The following is a 21392-nucleotide window of genomic DNA, read 5'->3' as shown; positions in this document are numbered from 1 at the left end:
GGTGCATCTGCACTGAGGCCCTGGCTGCAAGTAGCAAAAGCAGAGCCTGAGTCAGGGGTGATGTCCAAGAGCCCAAAGCAGGCAGGGAAGAGCTTCCAGCCTTCCAGCTGGGAAAAGAGGAGGAGGAGGAGGAGGAGGGAAGGGGAGAGGGGGAGGGGGAGGGGGAGGACCAGAGGTGTGAGCAGGCAGTGGAGAGACCTGCCCAGAAACCCGTAAAGGCAGCCTTCAGACACACACCCAGCTCCCTTCAGACACACACCCAGCTCAGCCTTTACAAGACGAACGTTCACTCGCCATCTGGCATTAATATCTTCAATGTTAGCATAAAGACATATTTAATAATAACCACTCAATATTGTCAATGCTTTTTTTTTTTAATCCTTACCCAAGAACATTTTTCCATTTTTTGTTCGGATAGAATGGGAGGGGGAGAGAGAGAGAGAGAGAGAGAAACATCGACGTGAAAGGGATACAAGTGGTTGCCACTGCATGACCCAGCCTGGGCTGGGACAAACTGCAACCAAAGTACATGTCCCCAGCGGGAACCGAACCGGGGTCTCTCTGGACCGTGGGCCGACACTCTAACCGCTGAGCCAAACCGGCCAGAGCATGTCAATGCTGTCTTATCTCAGAACTTCTGGACACTGTGAGGGAGAATGGGAACAGGATGCGGGAGGGTGTTGGGGATGAGGGATGGAGATGTGGGTGGGGTTGGGGAGGGGTGGGCAGGGGAGAGAGATGCAGTTCTGGCAAGACAGCTGACAGCTTATATAAACACGCGTGGAATCTGAAGTCTATGATCAGTCATTACACATGCTTTTTATAAGCAAACACTGATTATTTACAACAAAATACCTTCAAGACACCCACATTCTGAAACTGATCAGAGAAGTCTCCACTTCCCCCCACTAGCAGACACGCACAGACCTACCTCCTTTAGCAGGAGCACCGTGCGTTCGATGTCACTCAGGCTGGGGGGGGACAGGGCCGTCGCTAGCAGAGCTCTGGGCTCCCCCATGTCGAGTAACTTCACTTTCAATATGGTGCTTCCCAATGGACAGCGCTGACGGGAACAGAACTTCCATTTAGACTAAGAAAGTGACTCATCGATTCACCTAGTTACAGGCCTAATGCTCTAGAGAGAGAGCTGAGAAGGGAGGAGAAAAGCAAGGAGAAAGAACAGATGAGAAAGACAAAAGGGAAGAAAAAGGAAGAGGGAGAAGCAGGACAGGAGGGGGAAGGGAGGGAGAGGAAAAAGGGGGAGAAAGAGAGGTAACCAAGAGAAAGGGGACAGAGCGACAGGAGGGGAAGAGGACAGGGATGAGGAGAGGAAGGCCAGTCCCACGACAGGGAGGGAGAGCTGAGCGCTCAGACCCGGCCCTCCCACACAGACGATGTGAAGTGAAGACACTTCACAACTGTCTACAGAAAAATGAACTTTGCAATTGATCAAGCATATTACCAACATCTCCGGAATGACATTGTCAGGGATGGCGTTGTCCCAGAAATCCCTGTGTATCAGGCGGTAACAGTAGCCCTTAGACACGCGTCCAGCTCGGCCTTCACAGAAGAAACAGTCAAAGGCCATTTGGCATTAATTGCATCAATATTAGCAGAAAGACATGCTTAGGAATAACCATTTAATATTAATTTAAGAAAGGCCTCTGCTATCTAGCAGACCCAATCATAAGAACCTTGGACCACGTTAGTGCTCGAAGTCCTCTCTACACAGAGAGGAACAAGTATAGAATCCATTGTGTTTCTGAAAAAAGCATTGGCCCCCACACACTGGAAATCAACACACTATGAATACCACACATTTCCTGTGGGGCATAGTTCATGCCAGCAAAAAAAGAGGTCACCAAACAAAGGGAACTGCTGTTCTCTTGGGAAATGGCTTTCCCTATGGTCTTCTGTCACCCTAACACCTCCTCAAAGGCACCTCCAAGACAGCTGCTGCACAGCAGACAAGTGATCACACGCAGAGCTCAGGACCAGCCTGCGGGGATCACCACAGAACAGCTATCCTAGGGAGATTGTGTGGTTTGTGGAGCAGAAACACCTCTACCCTGACACATAAAATCTCCTGAGAAGAGAGAGGGAGAGGATGGGGCTGCCCTAATCAATACCAGCCTTTGAAAAACGAGACAGGAGCCAGGCAGGTGCTCTTATTCCACAAGTGTGGAGTCAGGAGGTCAGTGGAAAATCCAGACCCCTGCCCACTCCCTTGCACCCCAACTCTTCCCCGGTAGCTCCCCCAACCAAGAGGCTGGGTGGAGTCTCCAGACCTCCACCCCTACCCCTCTTTATCTGCAAATGACAAGGTTGTCTAAGTAGGAAAACCCAAGGTAATGACCAAACAAAACCAAAACAACTCCTAGAGCAAATCAGTGAGTTCAGCAAAGCCACAGAATACCAGATCAACACACAGAATCCACAAGGTGTTTATGTAGTATTGAACATGTAAAACCAAAAAAAAATGCAACACCATTTATAATCACGCTGAACACAAATGCTCACCTGACAACACCTGCAGGGTGTGCTAACAGAAACTGCTCAGGGACCAGGTGGCTATGCAGACACACACACGCGCGCACGCACGGTACGCTCCACCAATGTGCGTACAGCATGGGTCTTCGCAGATACGCACACGCTTACTCTAAAACCTATGTGGAAAGGCCAAGTACAACAGCTAAAACACGTGGGAATGAAGAGCAGACCGGAGGAATCAGGGTGTTCCATGCTGAGAAGTCCTAAGTAATCAGGTAGTGTGGTCGGGGGGAGGGAAGACACAGTTCACTGGGACACACAGAACCCAGACAGAACCATACGAGCTCACCCCAGTGATCTCAGAGGTGCTCAGACGTTCAGTGAAAGGGGACAGTGGGGCCAGAAGTGGACATCCACAGGTGAAGAAATGAACCTTGACCCAAAACACCCACCTTGCACAACACTTAATTGCAGTGGATCACGGATGTTAAATGCAAAACACGAAGCTATGAAACGGAGAGCTACACACAGGAAAGCCTCTGCGGCCGAGGGCTTGGGCAAGGGCTCTTCCCATGATGCCAAAAACTGATCCCCACGAGGGACAGCAGTCCGCTCTCTGTGCAAGGCCCTGTGACCAGGATGAAAGGACAAACCACACCACGGAGGGGAGAAAAGATGTGCACGCGACACTGGAATGACGACAGTCTCTAAGTTACACAAAGCTCTCAAAACTCACCAGTAACAATACAAGCAATCCGAAGACACATGCACCCTCCACTGAAGAGGTGCAGGTGGAAAATAACAAGAAAAACACGTACCCTAAGCAGCCATTAGGACACGCACTGCAGAGCAGTGAGACGTCACTGTGCACCCTTTAGAATGGCAAGGGGGTGGGGGAGGTGGAAGAAAGTAAGGGGGATAAATGCTGAGGGAAGAAGACTTGACTTGGGTGGTGAACACACAATATACAGATGTATTATAGAAACGTACATCTGAAACCTACATAGTTTTCTTTACCAATGTCACCCCAGTTAACAAAGAAGACCATGGCTGCAGCAAGTGCTGGCAGGGACAGCGGGAAATGGGTCACACTCACTGCTGACAGGCATTGGAATGGCACGGCCAGCACACGCAAGTAGCTGGCAGCATCCTGTACACTAAACACAGACTCACATGTGACCAGCAAGTGCACTCCTGGACTGGGGATCCCTGAGTGACACTTCCGTCCACTCAAAACATAATACTCAGTGGCTGCATCTGACCACAGGTGCTAAGCTACAGAAACCACTCACACGTGCAATGCTCTTCTTCTCCGCCACGAAAAGGGAGGGACTACTGGTATGTGCAGCGACTTGGATCTTGACTAAGGACATGACAACAAAGAAGAAAGCCAGTCTCAAGAGGGTGCATACTACATGACCCTCAAAGGCACAAAACGACAGCTGTGAAGACCAGATCAGTGGCTGGCAGAGAGCAACAGGCAGCACCAGGCAGTCCCTTCTGGGCATGGAGCCGCCAGCCCCCTGGCTGCAGTGGTGGGTACAGGAATGTACACATGGGTGCACCGAGCCACACAGAAACACGTGGGAGTGCAGCGAGACCGTGGCTCCTGGCTGTGCCGCACTCCTTACGTGAGATGTGGCTGCTGACATGCTGGGAAAAGGCCCGAGGGACTCTGGGTACTATTTCTACAACTTCCTGTATGAGAACATTTTTCTAACTAGAGACTTTGAACATACAAAAATGCAAAGTTTAAAACTCCATTAATCTCAATACTGACCCAAAGATAATCACTTTTAACATTTTTGTATATTTATTTCTAGTCATTTTTTAAGCATATCTTTTTTTTTCAGGGGATTTCCAGTGGGGGAGGTTAAACACAGTGAGATGATTAACTTGAACTTTTCATCTACCTTTGTAACAACACACAGCTCGACATGAGGTTTTCCAAAGTGATGAGGGGCTCAGGACCTTGCTTCACGACTACCTAACATGCTCTCTGAACCCCTCTCTGGTGAGTCCTGTGGAGAAGTTGGGCTGACTCCAGGGCTCCGGGTCCAGCCCCACCCCTGGGCAGTGACCCAGGCAGGTGGCTCCTCCTCTGTGCAGCGCTGTAGCTCCACTCCGCGGTGTGAACAAGGCAACTTCACTCTTGGGGCGGCCACTGCCCACTCCCCAAAGGCTAGGAAAGCACAGCGCCTCTCAGTCCACACCAAGAGCGCTGCCCCCTGGAGCCAGGCCCCCGAGGAGGTCACAACTACAACTGCACTGTGGCCAATACCCTAGACACATGACCGCACCTCCACCGCCGCAGGGACACATGTGCACGTCTCAGCAAAAAGGGAACCTGCGCAGCTGGTTCAGGAAAACACCCCTAGAGAGAGCAACACTCGCAGAGAAGTCAAAGGATGACTACCAAACACTAACAAAGCGATGCCCGTGCTTCCAGAACCACTGGCCAGAGCTTGTAGATTCACTAAGGACAGCACGGCGGGGACAGGACGCATCCATGTGTGTGCACAGAGACTCGCCTGGATTGATGGCCAAGAGGAGGGGCACAGTGCCGAGTCTTACAATGTGAGATGTTGTTGCTCAAATCTTAAAACTGGTTGCGATAAACCAGGAGTGGGGAGCATTCTGCCCTCAGGCATGTGAGGCCCACAAAATCAATACCAGCTAACATCACACACCTCACCAAGTTAGCCTAACCAAATATAGCAGGTTAATTTTTTTAAAATAAGTGTTTATTGATTTTTTTTTTTTAGAAAGAGAGGAAAGGAGAGAGAGAGAAACATCAATTGACTGCCTCCTGCATATCCTCTACTGGGGATCGAGCCCACAGCCCAGGCATGTGCCCTGACTGGGAATTGAACCAGGACCTCTCAGTCTGTGGGACAACACTCAATCCACTGAGCCACACTGGCTGGCTAGCAGGCTAATTTTTAAGTTGATAATTTTGTATGGCCCGAGAGTGATGTCATAAATATCCTGGCCTGAGAGTGATGTCATAAATATCCCAATGGCCCTTGGCAGAAACAAGGTTCCCCACCCATGCAAAGGAAGGAAGGATCTGATAAGAGTAAACACACAGGAAACACATTCGAAGATGACACACGAGTGAGTGTGTGCTGAGGCATCAAGCTTACCTTTCCTCTGGTTACAACTGGTTTTTGAGGCCCAACTCAGGCGCAGACTCTGATAATTCGTGTCTTCATCACAAACTAGAGTTCTAGTCAAACAAAAATCTATAACTGTCATCCAAAAAGAGGAATGTAAACACAATGCGGACAAGAAATGAGCGTGTAACAGCCACAGTGCACAGTGACAAACGAGATGCAGCCCCGAGGTCTGGGAATGTACTGCCCAGGCCAGGCGCTGTGCTCATGCTCTCTCTTCCAAGGACCCGGGGCCGGGGGGAGTTCTTTGGGCCTAAAGGACAGATCCGTGCAGAACCCGACATGTCACAGGCTAAGCCCATCTGGGCTGCACCCAAGAGCCCGTGGTCCCTGGGGGGCAGGGCCCCTAGGGGGTGGCCAGTACCGGCCTGTGGGATTTGAATCTGGGGCTGGGGTGGAGGGGCGGGCAGGCAGGGCAAGCTGCTTGGCCTCTCTGTGCTTCAGTGTCCTCATCTGTAAACCCAGGTGACAGATCCCCCGAAATTCTTCTTGGACAGACCCTCCCATCTTGGCTACAGCAGGGTGTCTACAGCAGGGTGCCGTGGGCTCTCCTGCACCCTCACATTGCACCTGGGGGGCCTCCCACTAGTTAACGACCAGCAGCCCACCAGCCACGTCAGCTCCCTCCCCGACCACCACAACTCCTCCTCCTCCAGTCAATGTCAAGCATCCCTCTCGAATCCAGAGCTACAGGAGCCCTGCAATCTGTCCATGTGAGGACCCACGGCCTGCCCCTCACTGTGTCCCCATAGGACCACACTGCCCTCCTGCCCAGAGCACAGGCCCCAGTCCACGCATCAGTCTGTCCTTGCCCAGCACCCGAGCCCCTGCACCCTTTACATTTGTGCCCCGCACAGATCAGTGACAGCTGTCCACACACACCACAAACTGCAAGTGGCCAGAGACAGACACCGTAAACTAGCCAGCAGGCTGCCTGTCCCTTCACCTCCTGGTCACCAGCCTCGACTGGCCCACAGAGAGACACCCCCCCAAGTCTACACCCTGTGCCTCTTTTTAGGGAACCATTTTATGGCTTCTCCTGACACCGTCTCCCTCCTCACTCTCTCAGCGATGACTGTGTGCCTCATCTCCAAGGAAGCAGAGGCCATCAGAGCCCCTCAAAGCCCTGCTTTTCACCAGCCAGCCTCCCCCGTAATCAGAAGTACACCCCGCGCTCTCTATCTTGGCCCGGTCCCTTTCACAGCCAAGAGCTCTCAGCACCATCCCCAGGACTGCTGCCCTCACCCAACAAAAAAGTGCTGGGTCTCCTGCCAGGACACAAGTTCTCTCCCTAGCCCACTGCCCTCGGCCATAGCCCCATCTCTCTGCTCCCTTCACAAGAGTGTCTGCCTGGCCTCCCTGTCTGCACCCCTCTTCCACCCGCTCCTCTGCCCACCTTGAGCCCATTCTTTGCAGGCTCTGCCTCCGATAAAACTGCTTGTCAAGGTCCCTAACAACGTCCCTATGGCTGAGTCCCTCCGCCATTCTCAGCTGTCGGCCTTGACCTGTCATCAGCAGGTGTCTGCTCACCGACCTCAAAGGCTTTCTGACGGGGTGTCCAGGCCCCACAGGCTGCCCCAGGTATCTCCTCCTTATTTGCCCTCTGTGGCCACCCAACTTGCCCCTCCGCCCCATGCCCAGGCTCACACAGGCAACTGCTTCCTCCAGGTCCTGCCGCACCTGCCCTCCAGTCTCTACCATGGCCTCGGCCCCCACTTTCAGCTGAGGTCGCAAGGGCCCAGAGTCACGCTCGAGTCCCTCAAAGTCCTGCATCTTTCGCCTCAGCAACGCCTTTCAAATCTGCCCAAAACTGGCCACTGTTTCTGCCTCCTGCGTCCATGTCCCCTTCGGGACCGTCCACCTCTCCCGGCTGAGTGTGCCCGCTCATCTACCTCCTCTCCTGTGCCTCAGGGTCTGGTCCCCAAGAGACTCTGATAGGTGACCATCAGTTACGTCACCCCTAGACTCAGAATTCTCCAATAGTCCCCCATCTCCACAGTAAAGGCCTAAGGTTTTTATTTTTTCAGATTATTAACAAACCTGAAAAGTTTTATTTCTGTTCCTAATATCCCTGGCCACACTGCCTCACCTTCCTCTCATCGTTACCCACTCACAGCGGTCTTCGTCTCACTCGCTGTCTTCCCAATCCCACCCCTGGCTACTGCTCCTCCCCAGCACCCAGACCATCCCCGGCACAGGACAAGGCCACCGCCCCTTGTCCGAACGTCCTGGCCACACCGCCTTCCTGCTGCTCCTCAGACCCACCCCTGCACCAGAACCAGCATGGCCTCTGCTCATGCTCCCACGAGCCCAGGGAGACAACCCACACAGCGCAGCTCAGGAGGAGAGCGAGGGGGCTTACCATACTTGACGTCTGGGACGGTGACAGAGCTCTCTGCAATGTTGGTGGACAGAATAATCTATCAAACATCAAGGAAAGACTGACGTTCTTAACCAGACACTGGAAATCACTAGGCAAAGTTAAAAAACTCAAAACTCAGATTATTTAAGAGCTTCTTAATGTACATACAGGATCCAAATGTAAAATTCGTCATTTCCCATTTTATCCACATCACACTTGATCAAAGGTCCTGGGGCGGGGGGTGTGGAGGAGTCAGTGCAGTGCGGCCTCAACAGCGAACCTGCCGGGACCCTAGCTCTGCTCCACAGGTAGGACCTCGGGCCAGTCACTTACCTGGTTTTTCTCTTATATGAAATGGAGAAAAGAGTCACACCTACCCTCACGGCTGCTGTGAAGACCACACAAGTTAATAAATGGAAAATGCTCAGACCTGCCCCTGGTGTGAGTGAGGGGTCAGTAGACAGCAGCTATTTTTGTTGGACACCTGCCTCGTGTCGGGCATGGATGTGCCACAATGTAAGTGCAGGCAATTCACCTTCCTAACTCTGAAACACAAATATTACTGCCCCGATCTTCAAAGTATAACTCAGTCACACAACTACAGGTGAAAGACCCAAGTCACCTGCCCAATTCCACATGTGCGGAACCCTACACATCTGTGTAGTACTACTTCCTCCCCAGGAGGTCCCTCTCAGGGGCGAAAGATGGGAGCTGCTGGAACCCAGGGAAGGCTGCAGCTGTAGTGGCCCTGGGTTCCAGCAGGTCGAGGCTGCCCTGGAGGCTCAGAACTCCCCTGGTCAAGGGCCCCAGACCGCAGCAGCTGGCTCCAGAAGGGCTGTGATGGGACAACCCCACCCTCCACACAAGCTAAGACTGAATACATCCTCATAAACCAGGAGGGTTCTCACCACAGTCGCCAGAGCAGTGCCAGGGACACCAGAATAGTCCCAGCTTTGAGAAATGACAAAGGAAATAAAAAACCCTAGCAAACTAGTGTCGAAATCAAAGACAAAATGAAACAAGGCCTGGCTCATCAGGCAGGCGTTCGTTTAGGTGACTAACACCAGCTGCAGCACACGGGGCCCCTCAGGGGGACCACCGGCGTCCTCCCCAGCGGTCCAACCCTACCTTTCTGTATCCAGGGACTGGGCTCAGGAACACGTTGTTCTGCTCCTCCAGTGTCACGCTCGAGTGCAGGGGATAGACCTGCAGCCTAGGAAACCGATGAGTGCAACAAAATGAACAACTCTTCACTGAGATCAAACTATTTAAGGCAGAAACAATACAATTGCTTATAAGAATTAGCAATATCATTTAAACACACCTTTTTTGAATCATGTTTGTGAGAAGTTCATGCATATAGTTTATTTCACTCAGACCTAGAGAAGAAAAAAGGGGAGGTAAAGAAAAACACTTGTATTTATTGCTAAAAACCAACCTTTAAATTAAGATGACATCTTTTCCAAAGAAGGCCCTACCGCCTCATTTGATTTGCTCTTCACCCTCTCCACCTAAGCATCTGGGATGACAAGTGAAAAGGTACAACAACACAGAGTACTAGACTTCGAAAGGTGAAAACCTCTGTATTCCTCTCGGTTTCCTTTCTGCAGCAGTGGCTGCCCGTGACGGCTGGCCACGTGAGTCAGTTTACATTGTTTTCCCACTGATTTTCTTAATTTCCTACAACAAGCATGAAATAGTCGTTACAACCAAAAAATAATCGTTAAAAAGTATTAAATGTTATCACTATAAAATAGTATTACTATTAAGTATTAAAATATTTAAAAAGATGAGAGACCGAGAGGATACCGCAAATGACGGAGAAACAGCGGTGACGTAGCCCAGAAGCTGGAAGAGGGCAGGGACAGACTCCCGCAGAGCCTGGAGGGAACGCAGCCTGCGGGTGCGGGACTGTGACCAGTGCTGCCAGCATGCCAGCACGTGAAGGTGCATTTGTTATTTCAGGCCTGCACAGCTGAGCCAGGCACTTTGTTACAGTGGCCCTAGAAAACTAATCCAGAAGCCTTCACGCAAGGCCAATTAATAAAATAAGAGTATGTGAAACCTGAGCTCTCATAAACACACAAAAGGAAGACAAACTATCAAGGATCACTTATAAACAGATGACTCAGGCTATGTGTATCAGTTACGAGGAACTGATGCCCTATCAGGCGTTCCACTAGCGCCTCCATGGCTCCACTTTGGTCACCTTTCTCCTTAACAGGCCTTTTGCACCGAGATTTGGTATCTCTTGGGGCAAATGCAATTCCACCCCACTACCCACTGGTGGTGCTCCCTGGATACAACACTGACGCACAGCCAGCAAAGCAAATGAGCCAGAGCTTCCAGCTCAAAGCTGGGCTGCAGATTGGGTCTCCACTGCCTCCAGGAGTCACGTGCTCTGCACAGCGCCTTCACAACAAGACTGAATACTGTCACCATGTTCCATCAAGCTGCTCCACCTCATTAAAAATCAAACACATCATTTTGAAAAAGTACAATTTAACAAAAATTAATCTTTTGGGGTATTTTAAGAGTATTTTCTGAAATACTCGGAAAGAAACTCAAGGACTAACATGATGACTCTCACAGTATTACAATAATACCACTATGACTTAATAATATTTAATGTTATTATCCTAAGCAAAACAAGCCAATCAGAGAAAGACTAATATCACTTATTTGTGGAATATAATGAACAAAACAAACTGATGAACAAAATAGACTCAGAGACATAGAAGTAGGGTACCAACTGACAAACCTCAGAAGGGGGGCTGGGGGAGGGAAGGAAGAGATAAAACACACAACTTATATGCAGGTATGCGTAACCATCGACATAGACAACAATGCTGGGGAAAGGTGTGGGGGTGGGATCGGGAGGAGGGGGTCAATGGGGGAAAAAGGAGAAACATTTGTAACAAAAGTAAATTAATAAAAAAATAAAAAAATAAAAATAGTATTTAATGTTACCAAACAAGCTTTATTAGAGACTAATGACAATTACCTCAAATTTATAACCACATACAGGCTTAACAAAGCAAATTTAACAAAGTCTAGTATCTTATTGAAAATTTTGAAGGGGTAAGACTGCCTCCAAAAAATTAAACTCTTCATTATCAATCTTGTAAGCGACACAAAGGTTACAATAACTAGCAAAACTGAAAATTCCAACTGTTCACATTCTCAGGTTTAGAAAGAATAAGCCCAAATGGAGAACACCGTTTCTCACTACAAGTGCTAGACACGCATGAGCCTCTGCGCAGGCACTCCAAGTCGGGGTCCGAGCTGACACTCACCGGGCAGAAACACCAGCACACTGCTCCGCTCCCACACGAACTGCGTGCCCGACCAGCTCTTGTTCCTGTTGGAAACGTGAGGTGTGCAGATGTTAACCCAGGTGAAGACAGCGCTGCTTCTCCAGAATCCTAGCACTGCAGAGCACACAGTGCAGCCTTCTCCCACGTAAGGGAATGCAGCGTCCCAAGGATGGCTCCCAAGACCCCAGGCTTACTGGGGACCCCAAACCTCTTTGTTCCCATTATTTTCTCCTAAAAACCATCTGTAAAAGTTTTCCTTGAAAATTAGTTATTGTGCCCTGGCTGGTTTGGTTCAGCAGTTAGAGCGTCGGCCTGCGGTCCGAAGAGACCCGGGTTCAGTTCCCGCTAAGGGCGTGTGCCTCGGTTGCAGTTTGTCCCCGGCCCTGGTCGGTCGTGCGGGTGGCAGCCATGCCATGTGTTCCTTTCACGTCGATGTTTCTCTCTCTCTCTCTCTCTGTTCCTCTCTCTCCCTCCCACTCTACCTGAACAAAAAAATGGGAAAATGTCCTCAGGTGAGGATTAAAAAAAAAAAAAAAGAAAATTAGTTATTGTAATCCAGAACCTCAAATACAAAACATTTAAAATTAATTCTATGCCCTGGGTGGGTAGCTCAGTTGGTTAGAGCGTCACCCCGATACACCAAGGTTGCAGGTTCAATCCCCGTTAGGGCACATACAGGAGTCATCCAATGAATGCAGAAACAAGTGGAACAACAAATCAATGTCTCTCTCTCTTTTCCTCTTCCTCCTTTCTCTGTCTAAAATCAATTTAAAACTGTCTTTAAAATAAACTCTAAGGAGTCCCAACTATTATTAGGAAGCCCTTTCACAGAATAAGGCCTCAAATCATACCCTTCTGCCACCCCCACCCCTCCAGGTTCCTGCCACTATATTACTTTGTGTGAAATGAGGAGCCTTCCTCTGCAAACTTGCAACCCCACCCACCTGGTTATTTGAAAAGATAAACAAAATTGATCCCGATCTACTGCAGAGAAAAACTAGGTGAAAAGCCTGGAACAGTTTGTGCCCAAAAGAAAGAAAATGTTGTGTGTCATCCTGGCTGGTTTGGCTCAGCGGTTGGAGCATCGGCCTGAGGTCCAGAGAGACCCGGGTTCGGTTCCCGCTAAGGGCATGTACCTCGGTTGCAGTTTGTCCCCGGCCCTGGTTGGGTCGTGCGGGTGGCAGCCACTTGATGTGTCCCTTCACATCAATGTTTCTCTCTCTCTCTCTCTCTCTATCTTCCTCTCTCCCCCTCACACTCTATCTGAACAAAAAATGGAAAAATGTCCTTGGTGAGGATAAAAAAAAACAGAGCTGAGAAGCATTCAGCTGAAGGGAGTTGGAGGGGTGCCTAGAGTGAGGCCCCTCGTCCTAGGTCTGTCCAGGAGGGATGTGGGACAGTGAGTAACTACGCACGCCAGTCTGTCTACCTTTCACCACTGGTGACGGCAAGAAGGGACACTGGGGCGTGTGCATCTCCATGGGCACAGGAGGTGAGATCCGCAGGCAGTGAGCACAGTGAAGGCTCAGAATGCAGCACCCTAGTTTCAAAACTACACTGACCACCACTTACAACCTAAAACTGCTAAGGAAGAGGTGCTTCGGTTGGACCCCAGGAGACTTGGCGTTGGGAGCCCACCTCTGCGAGAGAGAGACCGTGGGGACAGCACAGCGGGGTCTGGAAAACGGTCCTCAGGCTGCGCTTTCCAGCTTTCAAACCTGTCAGTCCCAAGATCACACATGGCATGGTCTTCACTAATTTCAAGTGGGAATTTCCAGTAAAATATTGCAAGATACTAACTTTATTTTTAAATCTATAGAGTGACTACTAAAAAAGTTTCTACAGCTAAATCTTAACATCATAAAGTTTCAAACTGAGCGACCCAAGTTTTAACACCCTACACGTCCAGCATGTGGCCAGCTGAGGGTCTCTTACCCACTCTCTTTCATGTCCATGTCGTCAAACATCTGGACGAGGGAGACGGCGACTTCGTACATATCCTTGGTGATCACAGGCTCCTCCAGGACATGGGGAGGAAGCTGAAACCAGAGGGGACACCGGGACACCATGTGAGTGACTGGGCGGCACTGCCTTCAGTGCATCACTGGGATGAACACCCCAGAGAGGTCACAGCGTTTGCAGCCAGTGTCAGAGCATGGGCAAAGTGTCACACACAACTCACGCACTGACATACAGGACACCCGGCGAGGGTCAGAGTCCAGGCACAGAAGTGCCGGCAGGAAACCGGTTTGAAAACAGAACACACTGCTCCGAGTGTCTCTGGGGCCCGGGAGCGGAGGCCCAGAGTCAGTGCTATCATCTCCCGCCACTTCCAGGGGCCCAAGACATCCACCTCATCACATGCAGGAAGTAGTCCTTAAAAATCAAAAGTCCTGCCCTGGCCGGTTTTGCCCAGTGGTTAGAGCATCGGCCTGCGGTCCGGAGAGACCCGGGTTCAGTTCCCGCTAAGGGCGCGTACCTTGGTTGCAGTTTGTCCCCGGCCCTGGTTGGTTGTGCGGGTGGCAACCACTCGATGCGTCCCTTTCGCATCGATGTTTCTCTCTCTCTCTGTTCCTCTCTCTCCCTCCCACTCTACCTGAACAAAAAATGGAAAAATGTCCTCGGGTGAGAATGATTGAAAAAAAAAAAAAAAATCAAAAGTCCCAGGAAAAGGGAATGCCCCACATACCGGTCAATTTACAATGATAACGCCTCTGCTCTGGCTGGTTTGGCTTAGCGATTAGAGCGTCGGCCCGCAGACCAGAGTCGTGGGTTTGATTCCAGTCAAGGGCACATACGTTTCTAGATTGCAGTTGGATCCCCAGCCCTGGTCAAGGTCTTGCAGAAGGCAGCCAATTGATGTGTCTCTCTCAAATAGATGGTTCTCTCTCTCTTTCTCCCTCCCACTCTATCAGAAGATAAATAGAAAAATATCCTCGGGTGAGGATTAAAAAAAAAATCACAATAGCTCTGGTCAGTTTGGCTCAGTGGTTAGAGCGTTGGCCTGCGGTCCAGAGAGGCCCGGGTTCGGTTCCCGCTAAGGGCATGTACCTCAGTTGTAGTTTGTTCCTGGCCCCAGTTGGGGTTGTGTGGGTGGTAACCAATCGATGTGTCTCTCTCACATCGCTGTCTCCCTCCCACTCTATCTCAAGATAAATGCAAAAATGTCCTTAGGTGAGAATAAATTTTTTAAAAATCACAATAATAACACCTCTGCATCGTAGTGTGTTGCCCGGGTTTAGGGTCACTGTCACTAAAGCAGACGAAGCCCAGGTCCCTGGGGATGGCCCTCAGGCACCTCTCAGGACATGACTTGACCAGAGGCAGCCCCGCAGCAAGGTAACAGCTGCGCTCTGAGCTGACAGTGGTCATGGCTGAGACCACCACTGAGCAAGTGTCTCGCCAGAACTTCCATAAAATCTATTTTACAGCTGTTCTGAAGTTTTTCCAAGAAAACTTTGTTTAATCTTACTTACCAAGTAATGTGTGTGATACCGCATTTGATTTTGTCAAGGACACCTCAAAAGAACCCTTCAAGGGATGAGAAGTTTCCACAGATGCAAACTGGTTTTCAACTTTTATGTAACAGTTAATTAGGTCAGCTAATATTCAAATAATGCGTTTTTCATTTTTCTTACAGTTCTACTAGTATATAATAAATGACTTCTGCCAAGCTGGTGTGGCTCAGTGGCTGGGCATGGACCCATCCACCAAGAGGTCCCAGTTCAATTCCCGGTCAGGGCACATGCCCAGGTTGTGGGCCCGATCCCCAGTGGGGGGCACGCAGGAGGCGACCAATCGATGTTCTCTCTCATTGATGTTTCTCTCTCCCTCTCCCTTCCTCTCTTTCTAAAATCAATAAAGAAAAAAAATTTTAACTGACTTTTATTTAGTGAATACTTTTAAAGGAGCATGTCTAATAAGTCCACTTTTGAAGGTCAACCTTTACCTTAAATAATTTTACACTTTATCCAAACAATTATATTTACCATAACACATTATACAAAAAATAAATAGAAAAAGATCGTTTTCGCAAACTCCAATCATGGCATTCAAACCCTTCTAGAATTGTTTGGGGGCTTTTCTAAGGGTTTTGACAATGAAAAAAGTTGAAAGCAAAGCAGGCAGAGGACTCTTCAGAGAACACTGGAAGCACAGACGGAGCTGGTGCCAGAGGACCAGGAGGGCCGTGGGACCCAAGGGCAGCATGACTTTCAGTGGCATGCAAGGGGCCAATGGTGTGGCCCTTACAGAGGTCAGGCAAGTTCATGTTCAGGGCAGACAGCTGTGGACATAGTGGGGTCACCGGCTGAAGTGAAGCACGGGGACAAGGAGCGAGGAGCACAGGGTGGAGAGGGCGTCGACGCTGGGGGCTGAGACAAAGTCTGGGAAAGCTACGGGAAGCACAGGACTACGAGGGTGCTTCTAGAGATGAAACAGGAAGCTCTGTTTGGACGTGGACAAGAGGAGTGTGCGTGGAGAGAAGTCCAGGCTCTCGGGTGGAGGCGGGAGACGGAACCGCGGGAGAGGCGGCTACGTCTCCTGGTAACAGCAGACAGGGCGCCTGGGCAAGGTGACTGGGGCAGTGAGAACAATGACAAAGGGGGTTCTGATCAAGGTCCTCTGACGTGACACACTCTGTATGACACTCTTTTTGTAAGGCTTAAAACTAGTACGTGGTTAAGTGTAGAACATTCATTCCCTGAATATTTCCTGACCACCTATCAGGTACCAATGACAGGACACTTTCTCTAGCCTGCTGATCACGACCCACGGGCCCAGGTGGCGAATGCCCAGGCCTGGCCCAACCCCACACACATCCACAGCGGTCGTGTGAAAGTCTGGGAGTCAGACACACAGCACAAAAGAAACGTCAGCAAGAAGCAGGGAGACTGGCTCGTGGAGAAGACTGGAGGACTCACTCACTCTTCCAAAGCAGGTCACAAGTACAAACTGTCCACTGCCCTCGGCACCGAGGACTCAGTTCCAGAGGACAGTGAGAGGACACACCCAGGTGGTGTGGGAAGTGGAGGGAGGGGTCAGCCCAACAGTGCCAGTGAGGAACATGCTGGTAAAGGATGAGACAAAGGCATGCACACCTGGAACCCCTCCCCAAACCCAGAACCCCACTGTACTCCAGAGGAAAGTCTCAGGCCAGTCGCAAGAGGGACACCCTACAGAGCCGCCCAGCAGTCTGTCCGTCCCACAGAGCCGCCGAGCCGTATGTCCGTCCCACAGAGCCCCCGAGCGGTCCGTCCGTCCCACAGAGCCGCCAGCGGTATGTCCGTCCCACAGAGCCGCCAGCGGTATGTCCGTCCCACAGAGCCCCCGAGCGGTCCGTCCGTCCCACAGAGCCGCCGAGCGGTCCGTCCGTCCCACAGAGCCGCCAGCGGTCCGTCCGTCCCACAGAGCCGCCAGCGGTCCGTCCGTCCCACAGAGCCGTCGAGCGGTCCGTCCGTCCCACAGAGCCGCCGAGCGGTATGTCCGTCCCACAGAGCCGCCGAGCGGTCCGTCCGTCCCACAGAGCCGCCGAGCGGTCCGTCCGTCCCACAGAGCCGCCGAGCGGTCCGTCCGTCCCACAGAGCCGCCGAGCGGTCCGTCCGTCCCACAGAGCCACCAAGTGGTCCGTCCGTCCTACAGAACAGCCGAGTGGTCCTCCTGAAACAGGCGCAGTCACCTGAAGTGAAAGAAGCGTGAGAACGCTCCAGCCCTGGGGCCTCCGGAGCCCGGATGACTGAGCGCATGTGGGTGCTGGACGGTGGGAGGGTGCAGGGGGCCCCAGCACGGTCCGGAGGAAGTGCAGAGCAGTGGCGGCACCACCTGAGCGAGCACCCCCGCCTGGCGTTTCCGTGCGTGTCGGCTGGAGGACCTCGGTGATGCGCCGGTAAATCTGCACTACTAAATCCTTCCAATTCTTCTGTTCTTTTGAAGTGTCATTTTAAAAGTTGAAATCAACCCTACATTTTCACGGCATCACTGGCCTCACCCTGACGCAACCCGACAAACCTCCCCATGTCAGGTGAAGCCTAGCCAGCCGCCTGCCGGAGCAGAGGCAGCTGCTCACGCTGACATCACTACCGGCGTCGATGCAGTTCAGACCCCAGCAGCCCAGCGCCCCTTCCAGGACTTGCCCTGGAGAACCTGTGCCCTGGCTCACCGCAGAGCGCAGCACGTGCTCCAGGTCACCGAGGTAGTACTCTTCAATCGAGTGGGGTTGCCCGGCCACCTCAAACACGTATGCAGGGTTCATCTTGTTCTGGACAGGAACGGCAAAGTAATCCGCAAACTCCCTGCAGTTGATGGTGGCCGACATGAGGATGACCTGCAGAGTGAGCACCAGGAAGAGAGCGGATGAGACGGTAAGGGTGGAAAAGAACTGCTCTGCGAATTCCGGCTTGTCTGCTGCTTTAACAACTTCTGAGACTTTATTAGAACACACTGCTTTAATCTAGTGTGAGACAGCTTAGTTCAGTTTAAAGAATTCCCAGAGGACCTATCCTGTGTGATTCAGTGGTTAGAGTGTTGGCCCAAGAACCAAAGGGTCTCGGGTTCGATTCCTAATCAAGGGCACATACCTAGGTTGCAGGTTCCATCTCTGGCTGGGGTCATGCAGGAGGCAACCAATATATTGGTGTATTTTTTTGTTGTTGTTTTATCCTCACCCGAGGATATTTTTCCCATGTATCTTCAGATAGAGTGGCGGGGAGGGCAGAGAGAGAGAAATCGACTGGTTGCCTCCCGCATCGACCCGATCAGGGTCAGGGACAAACCACAACCAAGGCACGAGCCCTTGAACAGAATCGAACCCGCAACTCATTAGTCTGCAGGCCAACACTCTAACCGCTGAGCTAAATTGGCCAGGGCTACATCGATGTTTTCTTTTTATTCTTTTTCTTTCTTGATTTTAGAGAGAGAGGAAGGGAGGGGAGAGAGAGAGAGAAACATCGATGAGAAAGAACGTCAACTGGCTGCCTCCTACATGCCCCCCACTGGGGATTGGGCCCACAACCTGGGCATGTGCCCTGACCGGGAACCAAACCCACGACTCTTGGTGCAGGGTCGACGCTCAACCACTGAGCCACACCGGCCAGGCTACATGGATGATGTTTTTCTCTCTCTCTCCTCCTCTTCCCTCCCTTTCCATTTTATCTAAAAGTCAATGGAAAAGTATCCTCCGGTGAGGATTAACAAAATAAATAAATATAAAAAGTAAGAAGAAAGGAATTTCTGAGTGTTTCAAAAAACTGATTACAAAACCATCTAGAATTTGAATTCTAATTTCCTGGCCCAATTACATACACCCTATAAAGGTTCTCATTCAGAAAACACTCTGCTCCATATATTCTCAAACTACCATGAAGATGCTGACGCTGAACAGCCATCTCCTGCTGCTCATAAAGCAAGCACAGGGTCCCTGCCACCAGTCAGCAGGGCAGTGACTGAAAATCTACGGCACTCTTAATTCTCTTTACTACTGAAAACTAGAAAAAAAAATCAGGTCATTATCTTAGAGCAAAAACGGTCTTAGAACAACAATCAAATGCTCCAATTTGTTGAACAATCTTTAATGTCACCTTTAAGTTAAAATTCCAAAAGGAACATAATGGCCAAATGCTCTCATTTCAGTGACCTCAAGCAGAAAGACAACGCCCTGCTAACATCGAGTTCTGTTTACTAGTCCCACCAGAGGAGAACACCCCAGGTAGACGGTCCCCACCTTGGGGTGGGAGAGAAGTGTTTCCCTAGATGAACAAACAGATGAAACACTTGCAGACAGAACACTGATTTAGACACACTTGATTTCCATGGACAGCAGGTCTTTCCGCAGCCCCTTCCCAAACGACGAACAGCCCAGTTACTGCTACCCTTTATCAAGTGGTTTCCCAAGGCCTCTGGTTAGCAACGCTAGCGGACCTATGTCTAGGCTGCATAATATTAAAACCTTCACAGTTGTGGCCTAGTCCACGCCTCCCTTTCTGTTCAGATAAGGTATAAACAATATCTACCACCCCCAGGAACTTTCAGTTAATTCGTAACTGAAACCCTAAAACAGCAGTGTGCCTCACAGTTCTCAGCCTTCCGTGTGCTCTGGTGCTATTTTCAGAACAGAGACTGCAGGCGCAGTCACAGACCTTTAAACTGTGGTGCTCACTCAACCGGAATCGAAGCTCTAATACCCAGCATTTCATTATAGTCATTTATCATTAGGTCGTTTTTTACAGGCTGGAGAAAAAGCTTTACAATTAATACAACAGAATAACCAAAATGTATTTCAAACTCTGACCCTAAGAGCACTCCCCCTAGCCAGCTTGCCAGCAAGATCTGGACTCCACATGGCAATGGGTTTTAAGAGTCACTGCTTAGCCCTGGCCGGTTTGTCTCAGCAGTCAGAGCGTCGGCCTACAGTCCAGAGAGACCCGGGTTCGGTTCCCACTAAGGGCATGTACCTCGGTTGCAGTTTGTCCCTGGCCCTGGTTGGATGGTGTGGGTGGCGGCCACTCGATGTGTCCCTTTCACGTCGATGTTTCTCTCTCTCTCTCTCTCTCCCCCTCCCACTCTATCTGAACAAAAGCTTATGTGAAAATAAAGAGAAACAAAAATAACAGCCCTGACCAATTTGGCTCCTCAGTTGGAGCATCAGCTTGAATTCAATTCCGGTCAGAGGGCAGATGCCTGGATTTCGGATTCGGTCCCCGGCCCCGGTGGGGGTCATGCGGGAGGTGGCCAATCAATATGTGTCTCTCTCACATCAATGTTTCTCTCTCTCTCTCTCTCTCTTTCTCTCTCTCTCTCTCCCCCCTCCCTTCCACTCAATGGAAAAATATCCTCAGATGAGGATTAATAAAAACAAAAACTAAATAACAAATCTTAATCTTAAATATTTGTTACTCATGAAATCAAATTTACCTTCACAAAACGTGAATTTGTTCTTAAAAGTTTGCGGACTACCAACAGCAGGAAATCCATTTCTTCGGTTCGCTCATGTACCTACAAAATAAGAAAGGGGCTCCCCTACATGGCACCGGCAGCACTGCACTCACGGCATAGCTGAATGAACAAGGAAGAGTTGCTGGTGGCGAGTCAGCTCTCTGCTGAGTGCGCTTCCTCGAGGGACTGGTGTCACTCCTGGGGTCAGTCCTGGCTAAACGGAAGCAAAGACCATGGACCCACAAACCAGAGAGCCTAAAAGAGGTTGTGTGAGTCCTGTCCCCCAGCGGTTCTCTTTGGGACCCTACTGGCACTTGGGGAGAGTGATGTTTAGCATCCTTGGCCCTGCCCACTCAATGCTAACAGTGCCCTGGGTGTGACTGTGACAACCAAAATCATCCCCACCAGCCCCAGCACAGAGAACCACTGGGCCAAGCTCACACCTCTGCAGGTCACAGGTCACACTGTCACTTCAGCAAGTGCTGGCAGGGCGGAAGCTGCGCCCAGGCAGCGGTGCCCGCTGACAGGACATGTCCTGTGACTTGAGGACTGCAGATCCGACGATGGGAGGGCTGGTCCTGGACAGGCCGGTCAGGAGAGCTGCAGGGCGCTGGGACAGCGCTGCTTCGTGGCCCTCCTCACAGAGGCCTTCCTGTCTGGGCCAACCCAAGGACGAGCGCCACCCCGGCCATCCCACACCAGAGCCAGCTGACAGCACAGGGCCAGGACACGGGGCTATTTTCCTATCAGTCAGGACACCTGGACACACAAGGGGACAGTAAGATTCCACTGTGGGACATTCTCTGCCAAAGTGGAGAGATAAGCTGCTGCGTGTGAAAGCAGGTCTCTTCTCCGCGGTGTGACAGCCCAGGTGACTGAGTCTGGGACAGTCATCCCACGTCCTACCACCTTCCTGAGTCCCGTGAAGCAGAAGTGTAGGGAAGAGGTACAGAGGAAAGAAACACCAGCCGCCAGGTGGCACGTAAGGGTCACGTATCAAGGCTGGAATTCCTAACCCTTATTTCATCACCCAGCGACTCCAGAGCACGTCCTCAGCACAGGCGTCCTGTTCTTACCTGCGAGGGAAGAAGCTGCTCATCGCTGACTGCCCAGAGGGAG

General features: G+C 50.9%; 1 protein-coding gene across 1 annotated transcript in view; it reads right to left on the bottom strand.

The window, feature by feature from the left end:
- TDRD9 (tudor domain containing 9) overlaps positions 1-21392 on the bottom strand; it is a 69901-nt gene that overhangs the window by 33962 nt on the left and 14547 nt on the right. Inside the window, exons 6-15 of the mRNA XM_036244917.1 lie at positions 20253-20333; positions 17503-17667; positions 13281-13384; positions 11325-11389; positions 9353-9407; positions 9157-9241; positions 8029-8086; positions 5637-5741; positions 1463-1560; positions 932-1063 (exon numbers count right to left, since the gene is read on the bottom strand). Coding sequence (XP_036100810.1) covers positions 932-1063; positions 1463-1560; positions 5637-5741; positions 8029-8086; positions 9157-9241; positions 9353-9407; positions 11325-11389; positions 13281-13384; positions 17503-17667; positions 20253-20333 — 948 coding nt within the window. The remainder of the gene's footprint in view (positions 1-931; positions 1064-1462; positions 1561-5636; positions 5742-8028; positions 8087-9156; positions 9242-9352; positions 9408-11324; positions 11390-13280; positions 13385-17502; positions 17668-20252; positions 20334-21392) is intronic.

This window comes from Molossus molossus, unplaced genomic scaffold, assembly GCF_014108415.1.
Source record: "Molossus molossus isolate mMolMol1 unplaced genomic scaffold, mMolMol1.p scaffold_m16_p_1, whole genome shotgun sequence".
NCBI classification, from domain to species: Eukaryota; Metazoa; Chordata; class Mammalia; order Chiroptera; family Molossidae; genus Molossus; species Molossus molossus.
The sequence above is the reverse complement of the archived record's forward strand: the minus strand, read 5'-3'. Positions and strand labels throughout refer to the sequence as shown.